At 39.5% G+C, this 25910-nt stretch overlaps 1 protein-coding gene across 1 annotated transcript in view; it reads left to right on the plus strand.

The window, feature by feature from the left end:
- kcnh5b (potassium voltage-gated channel, subfamily H (eag-related), member 5b) overlaps positions 1–25910 on the plus strand; it is a 191046-nt gene that overhangs the window by 77014 nt on the left and 88122 nt on the right. Inside the window, exon 9 of the mRNA XM_086274700.1 lies at positions 21282–21481. Coding sequence (XP_086130826.1) covers positions 21282–21481 — 200 coding nt within the window. The remainder of the gene's footprint in view (positions 1–21281; positions 21482–25910) is intronic.

Consider the following 25910-nt stretch of genomic DNA (forward strand, 5'->3'; position numbering starts at 1 on the left):
TTCACACTCTGATCAATACATCTAAAGTCAACTTGGGGTTAGTATCTTTTAGTATATTTGGGATGCAGACTGGAGCAGCCAGAAACCACCAACCTTCTGATTAGTAGTTGGCTTTACAGCCAGGGGCTCTTGATACAGTACTTCAATCAATCAATCAATCAATCAATCAATCAATCAATCAATCAATCAATCAAGGCTTTATTCGCCACGTGCAGGTTGCCCTGCAGTGAAATAGGACCCCCCCGACCTTACACACACAACACAGACATCACATGGGGATACAGGTCGGAGATCGGTAGCATTACAGAAAAAACACTGAAATATACACTACAATGGGAAAGTACAAGAGGAAAAAAAGAGACCTCTACTCATGCTGGGCTCCTGGGAGGACAGCATGAGAACGGGAAACAAAAAAACTCCTCTGCACAAAAAACACATAAATGTCCACAGCACAACATTATGGAACACGTGACAAGCCACAGGGTCGGGTGGGGGGTGAGGAGTAATCCGAAGCAAACACAGCAGCCATCCTGCCCAGCGCGTTTGGAAAGGGAGGGGGGATGAGTGTGTGCATATCAGTGTATATGTATGTGTGTGCGTGTCCATAGTTCAGCTGAGACCGTGTCCTTTGCCCTGCTAGGCTAAGTAAACAGTCTTCCAGCCAACCCAGGTGGCCTTGCATGGAATGGGAAGGAACAGACTCAACACAGTCGTTATCAGGGTGTTGTTGTTCGGCTCCAGCCTTGCGACCGCAGCTGGCGCCGAAAGGGTATCCGCATGAAGTGATGGTGCTTTTTACTTTAGTGCGAACGGCTCATATGAATTTCAAAGCTGTTCTAACAGTCCAACACTGGTCTCTCAATCTCCCGTTGGAGAGCCGTGAGCTTCTCCATGATGTTATCAAGCACTCTGTGATGTTGTCATTCTTGTGCTCAAAGAGGCGATTCTGAGAACTCACGACCACAGTCTTCAACTTCAACAGGGTTTTACTTGTTCTAACTACCAGTATACCACTACCAGTATACCACTACCAGTATAACTGCCTTCATCAGACACTGACAGCAGTTAGTTACTACTTGGTTTCTCACACACCCCTGTACTTTCCCCCCTAAAGAACAGCAGTCGTGTACAACACATTATCAGAATTGGGTCTAGTTGCGGATTGATTAATGTCAAGTAAGTGTTGCCTGTAGAAGTTTGGTATTCACAGCTCAGAGTTTTGTTTTGGAATGCCAGACACTTTGAGTCAAGTTTAAGTTTCTCCCCCTTTGTAAAACCAAACTTCCCTTTAAAACCTGAAACTTTTCAGAACACATTTTCTCATCTGCTGTTCTCAGCAGTTTGCTGCTTTACATTCATACACTTCCTCACATTTACTCCTGGGAGCTGCCCACTAAACCTACAGTCTCCTGTTGTTGGACACTCAGCAGCTCTCCTGGGTTCAAATACAGGCGCCTGCTGTATTGCCTAAAAGTCAGTGTTAGTCTTGGCGAGTGAGGAGGGAGTTATATCATAGCTGCTCCAAACATTAGTTGTGGTACCTTTGTGTTACCATTCTAACTTAAATTGTATTCTCTGTCTCAATGCTGTACATCTGTGATTGGTTGCAGCTCTCCTGCATCCTTTTCTCTGCCTTCTGGAGGTTGCATTACTGCTCATACACTTGTAGTCTTATTCTCTTTCATCACAATGGCATCCTCTCCTCAGCATCTTAGGAAAGTCATGGTACTACCCGTAACAGAATGCTAAACATGGCAGAGGGAGAACACTGGGCACCCTGGCACACTGAATAATAAATGGGCCGTGAGAGTATAATTTTCTTGCTTTCCTTGCAATGTTTTCACCCCAAGGTCTTTGAGGGAAGTGGCTCTCCAAAACAGCGATCTTGTCACTGAGATGCTGCAAGCAAACCAAAGACACAAACTCCTATATTCCATCTAGAGATCTGTTTAGATATCTTCTGATGCAACTGTGGAAAAATAATGGCATATAACATCACGATATTATCCAGACAAAAAAAAAATTGTTAAAAGGTCGTAATCATGGTGAATGCAGAAGGCCATTGTTCATTCTGTTTTTAGGGAAACAAAGGAGAGCTAGTGCTAGCAGCATTATGGCTTCATCTCCAGAGCACTACAGATGCGATCTTTGCTTTGAGAGTGCTAATAGAGAAGTATAGAGGAGGTCAGAAGGAAAGAAGAAGTAGGACTGGCAGAAAGGTGGAGAAGAAGTGGTGCAGGACATGTATGAGGACACCGAGACAGGGGTGAGGGGTGTCGTAGGAGTTAAATGGCCTGTAAATGGCCTGTATTTATATAGCGCTTTACTAGTCCCTAAGGACCCCAAAGCGCTTTACACATTCAGTCATCCAGCCATTCACACACACATTCACACACTGGTGATGGCAGCTACATTGTAGCCACAGCCACACTGGGGCGCACTGACAGAGGCGAGTTACAGATCATAACGATCTCGTGAACTATAGGCGGATTTCTAAGCTTCCATTCCTGTCCAAAATACTGGAGAGGATCGTTCTTTCACAACTCCAGCCGTATTTGGATGCGAATGCCGTTAATGATAAATTTCAGTCCGCTTACAAACCCTGTTATAGTACTGAAACGGCCTTGCTCAGAGTCCTCAATGACCTCCTTCTGATTGCTGACTCTGGACGCTCTTCAGTCCTGGTCCTACTAGATCTATCCTCTTCCTTTGATATGGTAGATCATAACATCCTATTAGCGAGGCTTGAACATACAGTTGGCATTAGAGGTGCCGCCCTAGATCAGTTTAAATCATATCTTTGTAAAAGGTCTTTCTCGATCAGTATTTCTCCTCTGCTGCACCTGTCTCCTGCAGCATGCCTCAAGGATCTGTCCTTGGCACCCTGCTCTTCTCACTGTATATGCTCCCCTTAGGCGCAATCTTTGAGAAGTACAACATTGCACATCATTGTTATGCTGATGACATACAGATCTATTTCGAATTAACTGATGATCCTGCTATGTCTTTGCACGGTTTTCGTGAGTGCATGCGCGAGGTCAGAAATTGGCTTGCAGGTAACTCTCTTATCCTAAATGACAGGAAAACTGAAATCATCGTGTTTGACAGTAGTATCCCCCGCGGCCAGCTACGTGATGCCTTCGGTTCCTTTGATAGTTTCCTCACCGACACTGTTAGTGGCCTGGGTGTGTTTTTGGATAGCTCTTTAAATTCGACAAACAAGTGTCTGCTGTTGTCAAATCTTGCTTCTATCAATTGTGTCTTATTAGCAAAGCCAGACATTATAAATCCTGCTGCTCACCTTCCACAATATAGCTCCAAGCTATCTCATTGAGCTACTTAGATTATACACCCCCACTAGAGTACTAAGATCATCTTCCCAGTCACTTTTGGTACAGCCAAGATCCCGGCTGAAGACTAGAGGTGACTGAGCGTTTGCCTTGGCTGCACCCGATCTATGGAGTAACCTCCCCATCGCTATCTGCGAGTTTGATTCCATTCAATCCTTCAAATCGCAGTTAAAAACCCAGTTATTTAGCCTCGTCTTTTCTACCAGTTAATGATTGTCTGTTTGTTAGTTTAATGCTTATTTTTATTTTCGATCTATTCTTAACTACTTTTAATCATTTTTAACATTTTTGACTGTTTTATCCTTTACACATATTGTTCTTTTATGTTTTTATATGCATTTCTTTTGCTTCTGTGTTTTTAATGCCATTTAACATGCTACCATGTTGGTACTTTGCCATAGCCATCATCCTCCCTGTTACTTCATCTTACTCTCTTGTATGTTAAGCACTTTGGTACACCACTGGTTTTTAAATGTGCTATATAAATAAGGTTTGTTGTTGTTGTTGTACAGCGGGGTTCAAATGGGGCTGGGATTACAGGGATCTGCTCTTAACTCCTTCCTGTTTGCAGTGGTGCTGGGCAGGCTGACAGATGAGCAGGCAGGAGTCTCCATGGACTATGATGTTTGCACATGAAATTGTGATTTTACAGTCAGAGTAAAGAGAAGGTGGAAAAGAACCTGAAGAGGTGGAGGTCTGCACTGAAGAGAAGAGGAATTGAAGTAAGTAGAGGCAAGAGAGAATAAATGTGTGAATGACAGGAAGGCAGATGGAAAGATGAACATACAAGGATCAGAGATAGTGAAGGTAGAGACAAGTGCACGAGTGAAGTGAAGAAGGGAGAGTGGGCAGGGAGTGGGTGGAGACAAGTGTCAGGGGTGATTTGTGACAGAAGGATAGCAGCAAGTGATGAGTGGAAGGGAAGTTTTACAAGATGGTTGTAAGACCTGCTACGATGTATTGTTTGGAGATGGTGGCACCAACAAAAAGACAGGAGGTGCAGGTGGAAGTGGTAGAGTTGACCAGGAAGAATGATATTGAATAGATCAGAGAGACAGCTCCTGTTTAGCAGTTTGGGGAAAAAGCAAGGTGAAGGTGGTTTGGACATGTGGAGAGGAGGAACAGTGGACATACTATTGAATATGGAGCTGCCACAAGGAGATGAAGGAGGAGGAGGAGACACAGAGGGTTTGTGTAACAGAGGACGGGACTAAGGTGACATTGAGTTGGCTCATTATTTGTTTATGATTAGTTTTAGCGTTACACCTTCATCTCTATTGAAACTGAGACACGTCTTAGTTGTTGTTTTAGCCTCAGAGGTGTGACTATGAATTTGGACAGTTTTTTAACATCCAGGTTTATAAAAAGCAGTTAAAGACAACATGACTTTTAGTCTCTCTGAGGGACTAAGGGAGCCAGGTTTTGTTCCGTCTTAAAGTTTTCTAAAGGACACATATCTGTGGGCCATAAATTTAAAAGTTTTCAGCCTTGGTCTAGGTAATAAATTGTTACAAGCATAACAATGCAAAGGAGTCCATTGTTTCGGAAACAAAATTTGTCATAGTTGCTGACAAGTAACACCTGGCACAGAAAAAAGTAAATATTGTACAATACAGGCTATGATAAAGCTATAATCTGAGAAAAAAAGGGGGAATTTCCTTCAACATTTTAAGCCGCACTCACAAAAGCTTGGTGTTCCTGGGGGAGGCTTGTGCATGGGAAAAGTTTATTCAGATTTTCTCACATCTGTGGCTACTAGCTAACCATTAAGTCTACTGAAAAAAACAGCAAAACATTTATGCTAAATGCTGCTCTGCCTCTTATCTATCTCATCTTGCTCATTTTGTGACTAGGTTTTCATATCATGTAGTGACAGTGCTGTCCAAATATTTATTCATAATTGTCAATGTAACCTCCGTGACACTCATGTTTCCAAAAGAGATACGGCAAAGATATAGAGATCACATGAAACTGCAAACAGAGAAAAAGACTGAATTTTCCAAGATGCCTATTCACATATTCCAGCATAATGAAAGGACCTTTGTGTTTTCCAAAATACAATTTTTTTTCATAAATAATTACACACGACAAGTTTGCATGGGATTACGATCACACAGAACTTCTATTGTTTTTACTAGAAGTCCCTTAACTAACACTAGTTCTGTTCATGTGGGCACTTGAAACACATTGACAAAATCTTCTGAGTCCAAGTGTGTAAGGAAAATAAAAGAAAAAAGAAAATCAAAAACTCACCTAAAGACTTTTCAAACGCAGCAGATGTCAAATGTGATCGTGTCTGGCTCCAAAAACGGCAACATGGCCTTGGCTAAAACTCAGATGCTGAGCCTGCAATATGTAGAGTCCAGAAACCAGTGGGTGATGTCAGCATGAATTTGTACATTTTTTACGTTATCGACAGGAGGATTGCTGGACAACCACAGACTGCAAAACGTGACAAACCTGGAGTGACTGAAAAGAACTTGGATCAGTTCAGTTTTGTTGCTTTAATTTCACATTTTACCCACAGAAAACATTCATCAGTTTTCATGGTAGATCTCAGTTTCATCAAAGATGAATTTAAACCAGTGAAGTTAAGCCTGCCTTAAATACATTGAGCCTTCCACCTGAAGAAGATCCTTTGCTAAAACCTTATGTTTATGCAAGTCTTCCTACTGCTAGCTTGACATAACATGTGAGCTTCCTTTGTTTCCCCAAAAACCAATTTCCTGCAAGGATTGACTGACACGGCTCTTAATGATCCCAGCCAGCTACTCTCTCAGGCCCTGACATGCTGATCGGACCACGACAGGAAATTAACTTACACCTGGTGCTCACAGATTACATGCTGCTGTTACTCTTTCACCTTTCAAATGCTGTTACTGTCAGATGAGATAAAATATATCAGCTATCGGGTGGATGGATGTACAAGATAGACGGCTGATCAGCCTCCTCAGACCGACTGTCAGGAAAGTTTGTTATTTAGAAATTCAGCAGTAGACAGAAGGGCAAACCCATTCCTGATCCACCCTGACCTGCCTTGCTTTGCTTACCAACCTGAGAAAAGAGAGCATATGCTGTTAGGGTATACTGCAACTCCTAGTCTTAGTCTCCAACACTGGCCATTGTATCAGTAACCACATCTCTTTACTTAAGTGACAATACGTGGATAATCTTGTGAATGCTGTGTGTATAATGTCTGTGGTTCTTTTAAATTAGTATCATATGTAAAGAAAAAAATAACACCAGAGCAGGGTGGATTAAATTAGCTTGGTTCCAGCTTTCTGAATCACTGCCCACATTGTCAACTTTTATTGCAGTTTGAAAGGCCAAGCCAGTCAGATCTTTGTAGGTGGGAAAAATCTGTAAGGTCATCTTCTTTTGCTGGAGCTGGAAAAATGGTAACATGAGTTGATGACGCCAATATAGTTGTGCAGGTTGCAGTAACTTAAAGATGTAACAACTTTCTAATATTAATAGCTACAACTGTGTTAACTCTACCTGTATAAGAAATCAGTCTGAGTACCGAAATGGTCTCCCTGCAATCCAATCCACCAATTGAAACAAATTTTTGCGTCATGCAACCAAACATACAATGCAATACAGTCAGCAGTCAGAAGGTGGACCCAGTACTCAGGACTTGGCAGGCAGAGGTAAAAAAAAAATCACAGCTTTATTAGCTGACAAAAAGATGGCATAAACAAAATAATAACATTAAAAGGCAGGAATGATCTAACAAGTAAACATACTGACAGAAGCTCACACACCATGAGAGAAAACATAACAAAGAACAGAGAGAGACGTGAATAGAATAGAATGCCTTTATTGTCACTATACAGATGTACAATGAGATACAAGATAAATAAGATAAGTCTAAAACAAACTTCAAAAACTGGAACAGGACCATGACATTTATATGAGACAAGAACAGGACAACATTCTTCTCCTAAAACTCCACAGCTGGTAGGAGAACCTCCGTTCCCAGATGTTTACGGACTGCGGTGAAAACAAGTGGAATGCTACACATTAGTGAACATTGGTGGCAGCCTTGTCTTTATAGACGTGTTGCTGCCATCAAATTCAAATGACCCTAAAATATATTTTGACATTTTAGACATGTTTGTTTTAACGTTATATTGTGAATACATTGACTTAATGAGATTAGCAAACCATGACATTGTATTTTTATTTACATTTTATACACAAAGTCTAAACTTTTTTGAGCTAGGGTTGCATTTTGAAATTATATTAGTTTGCCCAATTAATTTTGTGCTTTTGAAAATGTAGGGATTTGTTTAAATGGCTGTAATTCCTAAATCATTAGAGTGTTTTGGAAAGCCCTAAATTAAAGCTGAAAGTCTGCACATTTGTTGTATGTTGATTACATGTTTTAAAATCCCCAAACTGTGTCTTTGTTTAATGTTTTCTTTGCCTGTGTATCAGTGACAGTGCTGGCTTCACATCTAGGAGTTCACAAGAGCCCGTCATTTCCATCTTTCTAGGTAATGGAGTGGTTTCCCTCTTCCACATTTTGTCTCCTGAAAGTGTCAGTTTTCTGGTTTGGATGTTCATTAAAACTTAGCCTATTATTAATGCATCCCACACATCAGATTTCAGATATTTGTTAGTTTTTTGCTAGCAGACAGAACTGACAATAAGGCATTTTCACACAAGTAATTCCAAAACTGCAGTGCAGAAAATGATGTTGTTTCAGGTAATCTTTTCAGGGATTTGAGTGATTTAGAGTGTGATTAGCCAACCCACTGGCTTCATGGAAAATATGAGGAAAATATGAGGGCTTTCAATGGCATATGATGATAATATGAGTCATACTTGTGCTAGAACATGACACCAGATAAGAATTGTTACAATGTCTCCAGTAACATTGCAGGGTTTGGATAAATGGGAATAACCAGTGACGTCTTTTGTTAGATTTCTGTATATGAGTGACACTGCTTGTTTGTGTGAGTGCCCTTACATGGAGGTATGTGTGAGAGGTAGCCTGAGGGAAAATTTAAATATTGAAGCACATTCATCGGCACAGGTTTGAAAGTGTGCCGAGTTCCAGGATTTTGGTAGTAAGGCGTTAGGGGGAAAAATGCTTACTAGCAATGAATTTCACAATATTACACCAGAGCTTGGCCATAAATAATTAATATAGGTTTCATATTCTTTATGTGTGCTGTGCAAATCATCCAGGGGTTTGGTTTCGTGGTGATTCACTCCCCATTTCCATAATTATCACCAGTTGTAATCGTCCTCACAGCTCTTTCACGCTCATTCGTTTAAGAACTCAATCTCTAGATCATTTCCACAGTGAAAAGCCTCTAAAGGCAGCAATCAGTCCTATTTTTATTATAATTTTTTAATTTCTGCTCTTCTAATTTATGCCAGAGACATAAGTGTGAAGCCTGCAGTCATATGGATAGTGGGGAGATAATTGAATCAAGCAGGTGCCAGCCATGATAGATGAGTCCTTCTCAAATATAATTGCTGACAGTGGGGAAAACGGGGGCCAAGCTGTGATTACCACGAGTCCCAGAGCACGTGAGCTATCACAGTTGCTCTGTACTTGTCTCACCTGCTGATACGAGTCACAGCACTAAAAAAAACCTCTTTGTGGAACAGAGACTGTGTGTATTGCCCTCAGATGTGAGGTCCCCTGACAAAGTCCACTAACTGCAGTGAGTGTGACCTCGGAACCTCCCTGAGCTGCAAAAACTGACTGCCAAAGTGAGACGAAACCAGGAGCTGGGAGGTCAATCAATGTCTGCTGGAGGTGTCATCTGATGCCAGCACTCCGTAGAGGCCAGTCTGGGGTCTCCTAATGAACCGTCAAGGACTAATCAAAAAGTATCAAGTCTTGACAGTAGTGAACAGTTTATACAAGACCGGTGCACTGAACTTTGAGATTTCTTGTCATACCCTAACAGTGAGAGATTGGAAGTCACCACTGAAAACTTAAAGATCTCACTGACACCGTGACAAATTCGCTTTTCATATACTCTCAGTCGACATGCCTTCTTAATTCAAAGCTGCTGGTCCAAAACCTAGTACCTCGTGAACCTTGTGTAATGCGTAAACATGAAATTCATGTTGAAAGTACATTCAAAATTTTAAGAGAAATAGAAATGAAAAGAATGAACGATCAAAAATTCAAAGAAAAAAAAGGAAATCACACCTGTGCAAAAGATAAGGGGGTCAGAGGTCTATCCAGGTGTTAAGAAGGCTTTACAACATAATAAATGCAAATATCAAACCAGTAGGCATGTATAAGTCATTCGAATGGATCAATAAACACATCTTTGCAGATATGTTATGTAAGACATTATATAAAATTAAGACTCTAAAACTCTCCTAAATTCATAATAGTAGTTTCAAAGCTGTAGAGTATTTATAAACCCTGTGACAGAGTGGTGACCTGATGGTTTTGTTAACCTTCTTCCCCATACCTGTTTTGTTTTTTAAAACCTGTACTTTAGGCATAATTTGCAAAACAAAAAATGCAGTCAGTCCTTACTTGAAGTCCTACATTCAACCTACCTTATCATATTCAAACAGAACCTAAACACAACATGGACAATCATCTGCCCATATCAGAAGATGACATTCTGACCTGCCGCGTCATATGACAGCATTGCTTTCCTGACGTTATCCTACAGTCGACTTTAATTTTAAGCTCTCCACAGCCCCACTTGTTCCTCCTGATAAAAACCATTTCATTGTTTACCAGGCGCTTGTGGTTCGATGTGAGTGCTCCTCCATGACTTCATTATTCCTGCCCCGGTCCACAGGGAGCACCGCTCAGCCCCTGATGGCCTTGTTACCTTCAGCAGTGAAACCTCAGAGTTGGCTTGTTTGTGCTGTGTTTTAATTTGGTCCCATTAGCGAAACCACAACACTCTTCTCAGCTTCACAACACCAGATGAAAAACATTAGCGCAGTAACAGTAAAAACAAGGCAAGAGTTCACTGATGCACATTGTTTGTATTTAGAATATGTTCTTGTTCAGAGGGATTTCCACGGTGTCTGCTCTTTTAAAGGAAGTACACGCAATTGTATTTTTGCCGCTGTTCCTAAAAATGTTTTACATTATACATCACTTAGTATTATAGTTTCATAGGTTACTACACAAACCTATGAAGCAATCCGGAAAAAAAAGACACTGGAAACATTTTAGTTTAAACCCTCAGGAGAGGAATTTTTAACAAGCTAGGTTCAATGAAAGTGTTGGGGAAATACAAATATAAAATATAATAATATTTCTTTTTTTCCTGATAGTGATTGTATGTTTTGATATGTAACGAGTACCGTACCATCGCTCAGTAAAGTAACCCTGCTGAGCATTCGGCTGACCCCAGGTTATTCATTTAATCATGATTTATGGGTGTGATTAAAGAACTAAATGTGGTGATTCATCTCTGAACTTCATATGTGTCATTATCAGGTTTTCACCAGGATATCTTTTGCAGAGTGAGATGTAATTTAAAATTTCAGTTTCTGGAAACTTAAACTGTGATCTTCTGTAAAAAAACAACCCAAAACCATTTATTACACAGCAACATTTATCCAGCATCTGTGTTACTTTCTTTTACTGCCATAACTGCGACATTATCACAAACAGATTGCATGTAATTGCTACCTTGAGCACATTTAATTTCAAACCGATAGACTGATCAGTTTGCTTCCTCTTATTGCGATCTTCACACACTGAAGTTACTTTGAAGGTTGCAGCTGAGTGCGAGTGTTTGCAGTCATGGTCTGGGTCTTTTAAAGAAACCATTTAAAGGCAACAAGATTACAAGTTCATTGCACACATGGTCACTGTAATTTTGGTCGTGTTGTTGTCTCCAACTACTGTCCCTGTGTGACTGTAGCATTACAGGAAGAGGTGCTGCACCAGGACCCAATACTATATAAGATAAACAAGTATTAGTTGGATGAGTAATGGAAAGCTACTCTAGTAGTGATCACAGTTAAAGATGTAGAGTTAAGAGTAAGCACAATGGGCCTTAATAAGCTTAAACAGCAAGACACTACCTGCGAACAGGTTAATTTGAGCTGTAAGGAGGTCATTTTTCTTACCTGAGTAGAACTTAGCTAAGTGCTCCAGTACTGCTTACTTTAGCTCCATAACTAAAAAAAAAGAATTCCAAGTTATTTCTAATGAAGATGTTATTTCTACAGGATGTAAGTCTTCATTTTCTTTGAATTTGCCCTTATGTTCAGGAGGTTAGATTTTCTCTGAAACAAGGACATGTTTTTCTGTTTTTCTGTTTTTCTCCTGGATTTCTCGAGTGTAATCACTTTGGGGGTTTAGGTCTAAGGTGAAGACAGACATTTGTCACACATCAACCCTCCCACCAGCCGCCCGACTCACTCACTACAAAACCCATTAAAATGTTTGCACAGCAGTAAATAGTCTATTAGGTTGTCCTAATGAGAAGTAAACAATACATTCTAGTCAGGATTTATTTGGAGACAATCAGCCAGAATATTTTACTTACCCAGAAAGATCTAGATGCACAGTTGGTGCTCGTTAAAACACATTTATGCGGTGGTGTTACTCTTGAACCATCGTCCCCACTGAATTTTCTTTCGGTATGTATTTGCAACTTGAATCCAACAGCTGAGCTTCTGTTAAATCCATCATCTGACAACACACACACATCAATGTAGAGATTTTCTGTGATCAGTCAGTAAACGAAAACACTTTTTCCTGTGTATTTTTGCTGTTACTTAAATAAACATGGCAGCTAGCCAGTATGCGTTCTTCTAGATTTTTTCCCCTGCCATCATGTAATTATTTATTTGACACATGAATTCCAGCTGCAGGTTTGTCTAATATTACTCATCATAATTAATTCCAGTGAGAGCTCTGTTCGACATCAACAAAGACTCTAACTCACGATTCAATAAAATCAGAAATAACAAGCTGTTAGCTTGTAGTAAAAACTTGCTATTCATTTTCCCCCATGGGTCTGTGAAGCAATAGCGATGCTGCAGCATTGTCAAAATTGATTACAGATATATCTGAAACTAAAAAGGCAATTTATCTCATTTTCTTTGTGAAAATGACCACAAATCATTTAAAAATAAAGGACTCTGGCAGATGGGAGCTCATTTCCACTTTGCCTATTTGGGTCACATACTGTAGGTTGTCAGGTCTGTGTGTGTGTCAATATTTTCAATACTGGAATTTATGGGTAGTATCAGCTTTTCACTGTAAAAGCTTTTATAACTATAATATATTTATTCCTCATATATTAAAGCACTCTTCTCACTGATTGCATGTTAATTTATTTGACTGTTTGACTACCATTGCATGGACTACATCCTAACTGAAAATGCACGTACAAAAGAAGCAGCAGTCTTCTCATCTTTCATCTTTAAGACAGCAAAAATTTTTGAGACAGTAAATTATTTGATTATATTGACTGAAAGTTGTATGTGCTTGTTAATTTATATTTACACTTTAAACAAATAAAAATCTGAATTTAATTTTTTTAATTTAAAAAAAACAATGAACCTTTTTTTCTAAAGGCCTTCTGTCTATTTTGGCTGCTCCCTTTAGGGGGTGCCTTATCAAATGATTTGCCTCTGTCTAACCCTATCCCTAGCATTCTTGTGTTACAATAACTCTCTGCACGTCCTCCTTCAGTACTTCCATGAATCTTCTCTGTGGTCTTTCTCTTTTCCTACTTCCTGGCAGCTTATCTTCGACATCCTTTGTCCAGTATATGTATAATCCCTCTTCTGCACATGTCCAAACTGTCTCAACCTTCTAACTTTGGATCCAAATTGCTCAATGTGAGAGTTGTCTCTCTACTCATACTCATTTCTAATTTTTCCCATCCTGGTCACTCCAGATATTGACCCGATACTTGACATGATCCAACCCGTCAGCTTGCAGCTTGCACCACCTTGCAGTCTCCTATTTCTTTAAGATTGCACCTTCGGCATAAGATATAGTCCACTTGTGTACACTTCTCTCTTACCTCCTGCATTTCTTTCTTAGCAACATACCTACCCATAAACTCCTCATCATCATTGTTCCCTTAACCTACAAACCCACTAAAGTTTACTCCAATCACCAAGTCCTTACGCTCACCTGGAAACTCCTGTCTTTCCTTCTCTCTCACTACCTGCTAATATATCTTCCCCCTATCTTCTTCCATTGTTTTTGACCAACAGTAGCACAGTTTCCATCAGCACCCTGTTGGCCAACTTCATCAGGTTGCTGTTTTTAACCTGGGCCCATATAGATCCAATACGGAAATCTCATTTTTTATGATCCATATGTTTGATTTGGCCAGATTGTACTTCCCCGTTTATCCCACTCAGGAACCGACACTAGGAGTACATCAGGTTTTGACTCTGGCTTGACTTGGTTTTTAAAGTAAATATACAGGAATAATGTAGTAGTAATTTAATATAGAAAGTAATATCTTACCCTCAAACAGTTAACTTGGAATTCACTGTTTATTTATGAAGTTAAACTTATAAATAATCATACACTTTGATTGTGTGTGTGTCTTTTATGCTTCTACAGTATATCCTTGCATTTGTGTGGGTACTTCTGTTTGTGTGCAGGCCACCTTATCACAGGGTTTTTTCTGTGTGTCTGGGCTGTAGGCGTTAACACAGACTGACAGATTTTTGTCCCTCACACTCATTCAGTCTGACAAATCATCCTAAACTCCTCTGGCAGATTACTTAAAAAATAGAAATAGAAAATATATGAACACAGAGGTTGGATTGCTGAAAAAAGTAATGTAAATGGGGGGCTTTTTATGTTTCTTTGTACATTTGTAATTTTAATACTCATATGGAAATATCTACATATCCAACGTTGTCTCATTTGAATGATTCACTTTAATGATAAAAAAGTCATGACAAAAGACAAGTTTTTTTTAAGAAAAATCTTATCAAGTGAGAGGTGATGTTGATATCCTTTGTTTCACAAAAGCAACAGGTAATGATTAGAGGCTATTCAGTAGAAAACAAAACAGGAAGTAATATACTTTTACTAAAGGCAAAAGCTATTTGAGTAAATTTAGCAAGACAAGCTGAACTGACAGATCTGTCCACACTGTTTGCCTGATGGGGTTCAGAGTATGCTATTATAAAATACTGCTGCTGATATGACATCAGTGCAGGGGATTGTTTAAGTCCAGTTTTCTTCTTTGTGTCACAGTGATTTTAGAAACAAACTTCCTGAAAAGATTCCTACCAGCTGATCAGAGCCTCACTATTGACAGCATCTTGTCTTCTCGGTGCTTCGGCATTTATTAAATATTAGCAAATCTACTACTTTCTATCACCCCCAAAACTCGCCACCCCTGTTTCTGTATCCACCAGATGGGAAAACACAGACAGATTTAAATAAATAGAGCCATAGGGGACAGGTCAGATTTTAAATGCAGTATTGAGATGACAGCTTCAACCGTAGCCTGACTACATGGATTAACTGTCTAAATTCACGTGAGACCAGAAAAGTGTTTCTGGAAGCTGATACAGAACGATGCATAATCAGCAATCCATCAGTAACAGGTTTCTGTGATTCCAGGGCTTTGTTGGTTACTTCTGTATTTATTTATTTACTCTCCTACTGAGATCAGATACTTCTGTATGAATATATTTTCTCCAAAATACATATACTGTGCAAAAAAACTGCAGGTACACTTTAATCAGATAAGTAGAGGAAGGGGTTGTTAATCAGTATCAGCTACTTTCTGTTAATGAAATAAACAATAAGTGCACTAGAGGAGCAACAATGAGACAAACCCTAAAACAGGAATGGTTTTACAGGTGGAGGCCACTGACATTTTTACGCTCCTGGTTTTTCACTAGGTTCCATTTGGCTAGGGTCATTGTCACTACTGGTAGCATTAGGAGATACCTAGACTCTACAATGGTTGCATAGATACTCCAATTCTCCAGGTTGGCACATCAATGCGTGCCCTTTCCAAAAGGCTTGTTGTGTCTCCCAGCACAGTTCCAAGAGTGTGGAGTGTGGAGATTCCAGGAATTAATTCAGTTCAATTATTTATATAGCGCCAAATCACAACAACAGTTGCCTCAGGGTGTTTTATATTGTAAGGTAGACCCTACGATGACACATACAGACAAAAACCCAACAATCGTATGGTGACAGTGGGAAGGAAAAACTCCCTTTTAACAGGAAGAAACCTTCAACAAAACCAGGCTCAGGCAGGGCGGCCATCTGCTGCAGGAGGCCCTTAACTCACCTGCAGGGATGGTACCTGCTCCTTTGTGGAACAGAATGAGCATTGCCACTGCCCTAAAAAATGAACTTCAGCAGGCTACTGTAGGAATGTCTCAGAACAACTGAAACAGACTTCATGAGGGTGGCCTGACATCCTCTAGTGGAACCATGCACGGTCCAGCACTGTGGAGCCCGATTGGCATTTGCTGTGGAATACCAGAAATGGCAGGTCCACTCCTTGTCCACCATCTGTGCTCTTCACGGATGAGAGTACGTTCACCCTGAGCACATGTGACAGATGGGAAATGGTCTGGAGAAGCCGTGGAGAATGCTATGCTGCGGTTTGGTGGTAGGTCATTGATGGTCTGGTGGGACGTAGCCATGGAGGGAAACACAGACTTCAACAGGCTGTGCAATAGGACCCTGACTGCTGTTAGTTATATGGATGAAACCTTGGGTCCAAGGATTTCATCCTGTCCTGGAACACCTCTGGGATATGTTTTGCTCCGTTCAACGTCACCAGGTTGTATCTCAGACTGTCCACGAGCTCTGTGATGCTCTGGTTCAGATCTGGTGGAGATCCTTCAGTTTACCATTTATCATCTCATTTGGAGTTCTCATGTATGCAAACTAATGAGTGCTATTTTGAGTTGCTGCAAGGAAATTTTGGCAAAATAGATGGAGTCAGCCAAGTTTTCAGGGAAATGATTCATCGACAGAACTCTTAAAACTTTGTGTCAAGATTTTTATACACTAGTTTATAAATATGGTGCAAATATTATTTAACAGCATGATTCCAGTTCTTGACTTTCTTTGACTGACTCAATTGTGGTGAGCTTCAAAAGGTTGATTTCCACAGGCCAAACTCAAGCCATGGCAGGTTGTATAAGCTATGGAAATGTGCTTAAGTCAACACAGACTTTGACTGTTATAGAAATGCAAAGGAGAAAGTACCGAAATTGTAAACTCAACATATTTAAACTGTTTTGTTAACACTATAAGTTCAAGTGCTTATCTTAAAGACTCCTGAATATCTTGCTTTTGTACCTTTGGAGGCTCAATTCTTTGGCAGTCTGTTTTAATTTGAGCCCTGTTATTTGTCTCGAGCTTCCTTGACAACCAGTATTCCAAAGTGCTGATAGCCAGACCTCATTTACACCTGATGAATGCTACTAATTAGCTTTTCATCCCAAATAGTTTTTGTACTGTGGTTACTTACTGTGGTGACACAGATTTCTTCTGCAGCTTCTCTTCATACCCATCCACACATCCACATGTCACTACTTTAGATAAAATAAAATTGGCTAGAAATTGATATCCCAAGGTTGAATTAACCTTCAAACCATTGCCTTTCTGTGTTCTGAGGTGACACTTACCTCCCTATGGGTTATCAAGTCAGCCAATTAGAAATCTTGGGTTTGGGGGGCAGAGAGCTGTGAGTCTGAACCTTAAGTTCCAGGCCAGATGTGCTGTTGGAATTCTTCCTGAATTGCTGACGGGGTCCTGGAAAGGTTTTGTAGGCTGGGAGGCAGCAGACTTTGAAGGACTTATCTCACCACTGACATGCAACACCTTTATGTGTGTGAATGTCCTGCTTTTATTCTTTGTTTTGTCTCTCTTTCAGACACACTCTTTTCTTTTTGTGTCTCTGTAGACTTGCTTCTGTGAGATAAACTGTCCGAGGAAAAGAAAGCACACATACACACTTTGTTTTTGTCATGTTTCTGGTTCACTTTCTTTGTTTTTTTAATTTACTATTTTTACACTACCTCATACAGCATCCATATAGAGAGTTTATCTTGAATGCACAGTTGCTGCAAGAAAATCCAACATTTGCCTCTTTGATCCTTCTTTACAAACTACCCCTTTGTACTGTACATTCATTCTGCCCCAGCCTTGCATTCTCACACATCATGTCGTCAGATTCCCTCCATCTCCTGCAAACCACAAGATTTTTCAGAAGTCTTCCAAATTATTGTTTCTTTTTTCTTTCCTTTGTCACTTGTATTGTCTGGGAGGAGGCAAAAAACTATTTTGAGTGAGGTCTCTATGGAAACAGTAAAGTACAAGCAGGATAGTGAGGAGGCTGAGCAGTGACGCATGATGGCTTTAAATTTCAAAGGTGAGAAACACTCTTGATCACCAGGAGACATTATATAATATACATCTAACACTGATCTCTAAGTTTGTCTGACTTTTGTAAGTGGCTTTAGATGATTACTCAAACCTGCATCCCTCTAAGCCACTGTCACAAACATCTGTTTGTATTTGGCTAATAAAAAGTCAGTTTTTGGTGATTACCCATCTGCTTCAAATAATGCCAAGTTAATGTTGTTTTTGAAGTCTTTCAAGTCATGCAGCTCTCTCCTACAAGTGTATACTCATCTGAAGATATTTGGTAACTGGACTGGTTCTTATGTAGCAGTTTTCTGCTCTACCATGGCATTCAACGTGCTTTATACAACACGCCTCCTTTCATCTACCCACCCAAGAACTTTTTCCTGTGCTTAAGTGCATTCTGTCTAACATTCACCCTGCGATCAATGCATCAGAGAACAGCGTGGGGTGATTATCTTACCTAAAGATATTTGGCGTGCTGACACTATGAACGCGTTCGTTTATCTACATCGTTCATCTAAACAGTAACTGCAGCCATGAGAGTACCTATCTTAGCATTACACAGAGTTTTATATGGAAAATGTGCATGTATCAGATTGCTTAAAACAGGTGGGGAGAAGTTAGAGTTTAAATTTAACTCTCCCTTCTTTGGCGCTTTGGCTAGTCCCAGCTTCTCAGCGCTCTGTCTCTCTGCCCTGGCGACCTGCACCTAGAAGGCGGAAGGTTCCCCTTCCTCACATCTCTTCCCTGATAACTTGTTCTTCTAATGACCGTGAGAGTAATTCTGGCTGAGACTGGATACTGTTTTTATCTCACAGGGTCTGGATGACCGACCTTATCATAGGACTTGGTGTCCCTTCACCTTGAAGCTTCTACACTGTCGCGATTTCTAACTAAACACTGTCTAGACATCTAAATTCTTAAGCTGTTATTCAGTATAATACCTAACACAAACCAAAGCCAAACACAAACCTCTTTGGTTTTCAGCCACTCTAAGTCATCTTTGCCTTTTTCATCTTAGACAACAGGACTTTTCCTGTTGAAGTTTTTCCATTTGTCCATCGCATCGGACCCTTGGCAGAAGGGTCTTGTTACCAAAAGCTGTACCTACAGTCATGTGAAAAAGAAAGTTTTCCTGGGACTCTATGCAGTGTAACAAACTAAATATACCCTCTCTTCTTCCATAGAAAGTCAGAGGGTAAGTAGAAGCCATGTTCTGCTAATCAAATGCACCCAATTAAATGATCATCAGCTATTGGGATCACCTCTATAAAAGCAGAGATTTGGTGCTTTGCTAGTCTGGAGTATTCAGGAGTATTGGTATAAACGGTGCAGCACGGTGGCACGGTGGTTAGCACTGTTGCCGCACAGTAAGAAGGTCCTGAGTTCAATTCCACCATCAGGCCGGGGTCTTTCTGTGTGGAGTTTGCATGTTCTCCCCGTGTTTGCGTGGGTTCTCTCCGGGTACTCCGGCTTCCTCCCACTGTCCAAAGATATGCAGCTTGTGGGGATAGGTTAATTGGATAATCCAAATTGCCACTAGGTGTGAATGTGAGTGTGAATGGTTGTCTGTCCCTGTGTGTTAGCCCTGCGACAGACTGGCAACCTGTCCAGGTTGTACCCCGCCTTTCGCCCTATGACAGCTGGGATAGGCTCCAGCGCCCCCCGCGACCCTGAAAAGGATAAGCGGAAGCGAATGGATGGATGGGATGGTATAAACCCAATGCCTCAATCTTTCCAGCAAATTCACTGAAGGTCAGACTGTGCCATGCTCAGAGAAATTGCAAAAGACTCAGGATCTTCATCTCAAACTCCATGCTTCAGTTAGTGTAATACGTGCTAATGTTCATGACTGTACAAGTACGATTTGTTTGGAAGGTCTGCCAAGCCAAGACTCTTTTATCTAGAAGGACCAGTTGCTTTAAATGTTGTGGTGGATTGGTGTAACTCATTGGGCACATAAACCAAATTAGTATTTATGTAGTGCTTTTCACTATTGGCTTCTTGCAAGGTGTACATTTATGGTTAGAAATTAAAACAAAGCAGGCTCCATTTCTTTTTAAAACATTAGATTTTTGGCTCGGTGTGTTGCAGTAAGCAGATATTTAGTTTAGAGATGGACCGATCCGATATTACGTATCGGTATCGGTCCGATACTGACCTAAATTACTGGATCGGATATCGGAGAAAAATAAAAAATGTAATCCGATCCATTAAATATCACGAAAGCACCTCACAAAACTTGCAACACGCCGTAACTCACCTCAGAACGTTAGCAGTCGGAGCAGTATGCATCACGTGATAGAGCAGCTGTGGCATGCCGGACCTGTCGGTGGTCTGGATAGCATGTGGAGCTTCGCTAGCAACCCGGCATTTCATCTCCGACAAAGTTATCCCCGAGAGAAGTAAAGCAAGTGTGTAAGTCCATCTCTGAATGTTTGTAAAGCATTCCTGAGTTAAGCTTAACAAGCGACTGCCTCTCGCTCTCGGGCTGCTACTTCAATCGTGAAACTGCTTAAATGATCAGCTGATCGGCTTTTCTGTCACGAGTCCGTCTCTCTTGTTTGTTTTTGGCCCACTTTGCACCAGAAAGAGGAAACCAGCGGCTGAACAACAGCAGCACGTTTAAGCTTGATAAGCTGTTGTTAGAATTTATTTAATATTACTTTCTACACCAGGATCTTTTTCTACGTAGCTGACGCTGGTAACTGTGCAGGGGCGGATCTAGCAAAGTTTAGCCAGGGGGGCCGATAGGGCATGAACAGGGAAAAGGGGGCACAAAGACATACTTTTCTTTCTTATTCTCATTTAAAATGCCGAGCTTTTAATAAATAATTATCTGACACCCAAAGTTTTAATTTGATGTAAAATGAATAGAAGTCAATTACTGTATATAGTGACTATTAAGTCTAATATATACCCTAGTAAGCTATAGTACTTTTTACTTTGGGAAGGTACCATCTGTGCAGTCTGCAATTTTGTTGAAGAAAGATGTTGAATCTATTTAATATTTCTTGAAAAATAATTGATTTCTGTGCATTTTTTTTCACACTTCATCAAATTAAGGTTGATTACGTCGATTAAGCATCATGAGGTGGCGCGTGAGGGGTGGTTCCCTATTTTTTATTTATTTATTTTTGTTGTTGCTGGGAGTTGGAACCCTATTAGTTAGGTTGCTTAATATTTACGCTAAGTACTCTTTAAAATACCAGAATAGGGAGGATGGTGTAGGTCTAAGTTTATTAGATTGATCAGTATTGCTGAACTATGAAATATTTTTTTTGTATACAGGTATAACAGAATAGCTTTAGTGTAGTTGTTGTTTTAAACTTGAGTATGAACTTGCAGACTTGCAAAATGCAGCAAGATATTTTAAAAAACAGTTTTGTTGATTAAAAAACACTATATCGGATTCATATCGGTATCGGCAGATATCCAAATTTATGATATCGGTATCGGTATCGGACATAAAAAAGTGGTATCGTGCCATCTCTAATTTAGTTCAAGTCAAAATAATTGTTTTCATCAAATGTTTTTGAAATGAGCGCTTTATACATTTCATATTTCTTCTCCTACTTGCTTTCTAGCTCTGCTCTATGCCACCATCTTTGGAAATGTGACCACGATTTTCCAGCAGATGTATGCCAACACCAATCGCTACCATGAGATGCTCAACAATGTCAGGGATTTCCTGAAACTCTACCAAGTTCCCAAGGGTCTAAGTGAGAGGGTGATGGACTACATCGTCTCCACCTGGTCAATGACCAAAGGCATCGACACGGAAAAGGTGAGACTGAGACGCAACATGTCAGGTAAAGCTAATGTATTACTGATGTGCCATCTGTTTATGGAGATTTGGTATTTTGTGCTACAGTAATCATCCGGGCTGGAATTGAAAAAGCCAGACACCGTGTCGTTTATACAGATTACAAAGTATCAAGTGATGTGTCAGGAAGCAAAAGCTTGAGAGTGACGGTTTTATATTTAATAGTCATAGATGCTTATAACATCCAAAAACAGTACATTTAAGAGCATTTACCCATATATGTCTCAAAATTAGCTGCTGTATCAGTGTTCTCAAAGAGTCTTAAAGTAAATCAATCAATAAATAAAAATCTACATAACATTTTTTTCAGAGCAAAGAGAAAACATCTTAAAATACACACAAGTGTTCTTTTCAGTATTATGTGCCGTAATGAAAGTGAATATAAATGAGTTTTAACCTAATTTACACAAACATATAGTGTCAGGAAACTTAACAAAAAAAAGACTCTTAATTTTCCCCCCCAAAATGTATGAAATTTGGGAATGTACATATTAAAGGCTATTGTCTCATTTTGTTTCAGACATCTGCACTTTGGTGAAGATTATATACATTAAATTTAAGTTCTATTCGTGTATTTTATTTCGAGAGTGTGTACGTTACACATAGCTAGGAAACTAGCTATGTGTATAAATGACTGAAATGCACCCAGTATGATGCAATATGGCAGCGCTGTTATAACAGTTAGTTATGGCATGGTAATTTATGGAATATGCTGTGAACCTAACTAAGATTACGTAGCAGTAGCAGTAATGTGAGTGACTTTCCTTAAGTGAAAGCTTTAAGCCTTAGCCCGATGCTTAACTAGCCAAATTAAGGCTTTCTGATTGAAGGCTAAAAGCGGCGTTGTCACCAAGTAAATAGAATATTGATTATATTTTTGTGTATTGCTGCAGCTTTTTCAAGCATTAACTAGGTGCCTTTGGCAACACCTTAGTGGGAAACAATGGTAATATGACTGATCCATATGTGCACAAAGAATAGACACTTTTTTTGTGCTACCGAAGTTCCCTTGCTTTCATTCAAAATCTGTTAATCGTTAAACAACTTCAACATTATAATGGCTACAAGCTCACATTGAGGCCTGTGGGGCACTATCAGCCACTGAGACAGTAGACAAATGAATATTTCATACTTTAAGGCTGCCTGTTTATTTAAGGCAGCTGAACATTACATTATAATTGTACATAATAACCTCACAAATGATAGATTAAATAAATAGGTTTTTGATAGATGCTTGTGCATTCGTAAAGTCTTATATGTTGAATTGAACTGAGTATGTCATCTGTTCAAAGCCTCTCCCAGTCAGTGCTGTTCTCCATGCCTGTCTTACTGTACATGATGTTATTAGCACAAACACTTTAAAGGTGATAATTTAGGACTTCAACAATAACACAGCAGCAATGTAGTTAAACATCTTACAGTTAATTTTGAATGAATGAGCTACAAAAAACAAACAAATATCTGTCTCCTGTTTTTTGTGTCACATATGAAAGAAGCATCAATATCTGATGAGATATTAATTTGGCTGCGGTGTGTAGTATTTTGTGGTTTTTGGTGCAGTTGTCTTGTTTTGTGGGGTTGTTTTTTTTCAGCAGGAGATTAATATCTCTAACAAGTGGATTTGTTCACATTTACACGTCTTAAATTTTAAGTGAGATGTGCGTTTTGAGTTTCGACACTATCTACATATAAGGCAGCCTTTTTGTTTTGCAGTATTTTGTGTGGTGTGTTTTTCTATGTTTTAGCAAAAGGGGAACAAAAGTGTTTCAGTCAACCTCATATGATTTGTTTTAACTTTCACATGGTCTTACTGAGGTGATGTGAAGTGAAACATGCATACTTTTTTTGGTAATGTGCTGGAAAAGCTTGAAATGGACCTTAAAGTGCTTAAAAATGCTTGAGTTTGACTCTGAAAAAGGTGTATGAACACTGCATTTTACACCTGTGTGTGTTTGTGTGTGTGTGTGGCATTAATAACCGTTATGTGTGGAACTTCAGGAAGCAGTTGCTTGTAAATGTGAGGTGGACATCACATTTCTGACTTTTGGAGTACCATTGAATCCTGGTACCTCATGAGCCCCTCTGTAGTCCTATCTATGTTCCTAACACACATATACCAATACAGATGTTGGTGCTTACCCACACACATTACCTCCTAACTGCACCTTAAAACTGTGGGTTCCACTCTTCCTCACTGTCATTATCATCAAGTTGACTACCCTGAGCGAGTGCATGGTCTTCACAGGGCTAGAGAACATGCAAATATGTGCATGCTTATATTATGGCACAAGATTCTTATCTGAAATTCCATTCTCTACTCAGCTGACCTGTCAAATGTATAAATATGATTGTAGAGCTTGTATAAAACATTTTTTATATGTGATTTAGATATTTTATTTTCTTTATACAAAGTTTCCTCAAGATCGGTCTTCTCATCTAGGAGGAAATAAGGAACACACATACATAAAATCTTCACATTATGACGATTACCCATAGAAAAGTGGTCCAAAGGCATAATGTTTCATGATGATATTTCAGCACACTACCACAATACCTGTATACTTTGTGCATATATCAGAGTTAGCTAATCACCCCACATCATTTACCATTAAATACATATTAAATAATAAATAATATTTAGAACAGAACTGTTCCAAATGCCAGATATATACTAGATGAAAAGCTCTCTTTTCCAAGTACTAAAATTGTACCAAATAGACATTAAGCCTTGGTTGCTAATTAACCAAATACATACATGTATACATACATATATGTATATATTGCATTTTGCAATAATATTGTTTGAACCTCCATTTTTGAGACTTTGAGATTTGAAATTTCCCCAGTTTGATTTAACTTTGAGGATATTAGACAGATTAGCTGTCTTTTGTTTATTTTTATGTTCTTTATTAAATATGGAATAATATTAAAGCCTGTTGTTTTTTTTGTTTTTTTGGCTGAACTGGAGACTGGCACATTATAAACTCATGATCCAAGATAAGCCTCATGTAATCTTCTTATTATTTATTTCCGGTTTTCAAGTTTTGTCCATGCCTTCTTTCTCTGCCCATTTAGTTTACTTTCCCAGTAACGTTATTTTCAGTTTAGCCTCTTCTTCATCAGTCCCAGATAATTATACACTTTTGAAGAGACATAAGGCTAGTTTTGCTCCTGCTCTCTGGATAAATACCTCACTGTCAGAGCTGAGACCAATTAGTAGATAAGTTTGTCACTTTGGGAGCCGTTATATGGTTCATAGTCAGCTCTTTATATGAGTACACACCCAAAAACACCAGTGTTTCCCAAAGGCTTCTTGATACTGTATGATCCACATTAAATGGAGCAAACAAAAGACTTTTATATGTCTTTTTTCTCTTAAGTTTCCCCCCCTCCTCAATTTTGTTCATAAGTAAGATGGCAGCATTTATGGAGGATGATATTTTGTTTTCTTTGATTTTGCTAAGTACTTCATTTATTGGGACAGATTTTAAAAAGTGTGTAATGAGTTACACTAAACGGTTATCATTAACAGTCTGCCTTTGCTGCAGTTGTTTTCACTGCGAGGTAATGAATGCAACTAAACAAACTGGAATATAAAATCTGTCACTCATACACAGACGGGAAGTTTCTGAAAAATCAGGTTTCAAAACAAATAAGCTTTCACTTTGAAGTTGAGGTTTTTGATCTTCTCTGACAGCATCTGCTTTCTGCTGAAGTGTTCTTGAGCAAGAAAGCCTCTGGTCTTTTTCTGCAACTGACTTACTGACCCAAGTCAATCACACTACAAATACACTGCCCAGGATGAAAATAAGATAGGGCTGATGGAGCAGCTGTGGGTCAGGTGGTAGTCAGTGGGTGTCTGCCAACTGGAGTGTTGTTGGATTGATCCCTAGCACCAACAGCCCTGTGCTCAAGTATCCTTGGGCAATATACTGAACCAGGATGCATCTGTGTGAATGTCAGATAAAGCATTTTGTGTGTAATTGGGTGAATGAAACTTGTAGTAGAAAGTGCTTTGAGTGCTCAAACTGAGTAGAAAGGCTCTATATAAGAAAAAGCCCATTTACCATTTAGCTTCTGTTTGCAGCAACAATGTTCAATAAACTCAATGCACATATATTGTTCTTTCACCTTGCACAGACACCTCATGTTTGTCATAATCTAAAACACTGCATTGAGCGTTGAAATATTTATCTTCCAAATCCCTTCCTCAGCCACATGGCATCAATGAGAAGTTTTTTAAAAGGAACCTTGTTACGCTTCTCTCATATCCTCATATTGTTGAACAATCAGATAAAATGGGCTTTCTAATAATGAGGCCAACAAATGTAGTATTCTTCGTGAGCCAAAACCTCAGAGGGAATACTTCAGTGATACGGTCATCTGCTCC

Source organism: Aulonocara sp. 'chitande type north' Nkhata Bay, linkage group LG19 (genome assembly GCF_057382095.1).
Source record: "Aulonocara sp. 'chitande type north' Nkhata Bay isolate Kocher_YH1m ecotype deep benthic linkage group LG19, A_spYH_male_GT1.1, whole genome shotgun sequence".
NCBI classification, from domain to species: domain Eukaryota; kingdom Metazoa; phylum Chordata; class Actinopteri; order Cichliformes; family Cichlidae; genus Aulonocara; species Aulonocara sp. 'chitande type north' Nkhata Bay.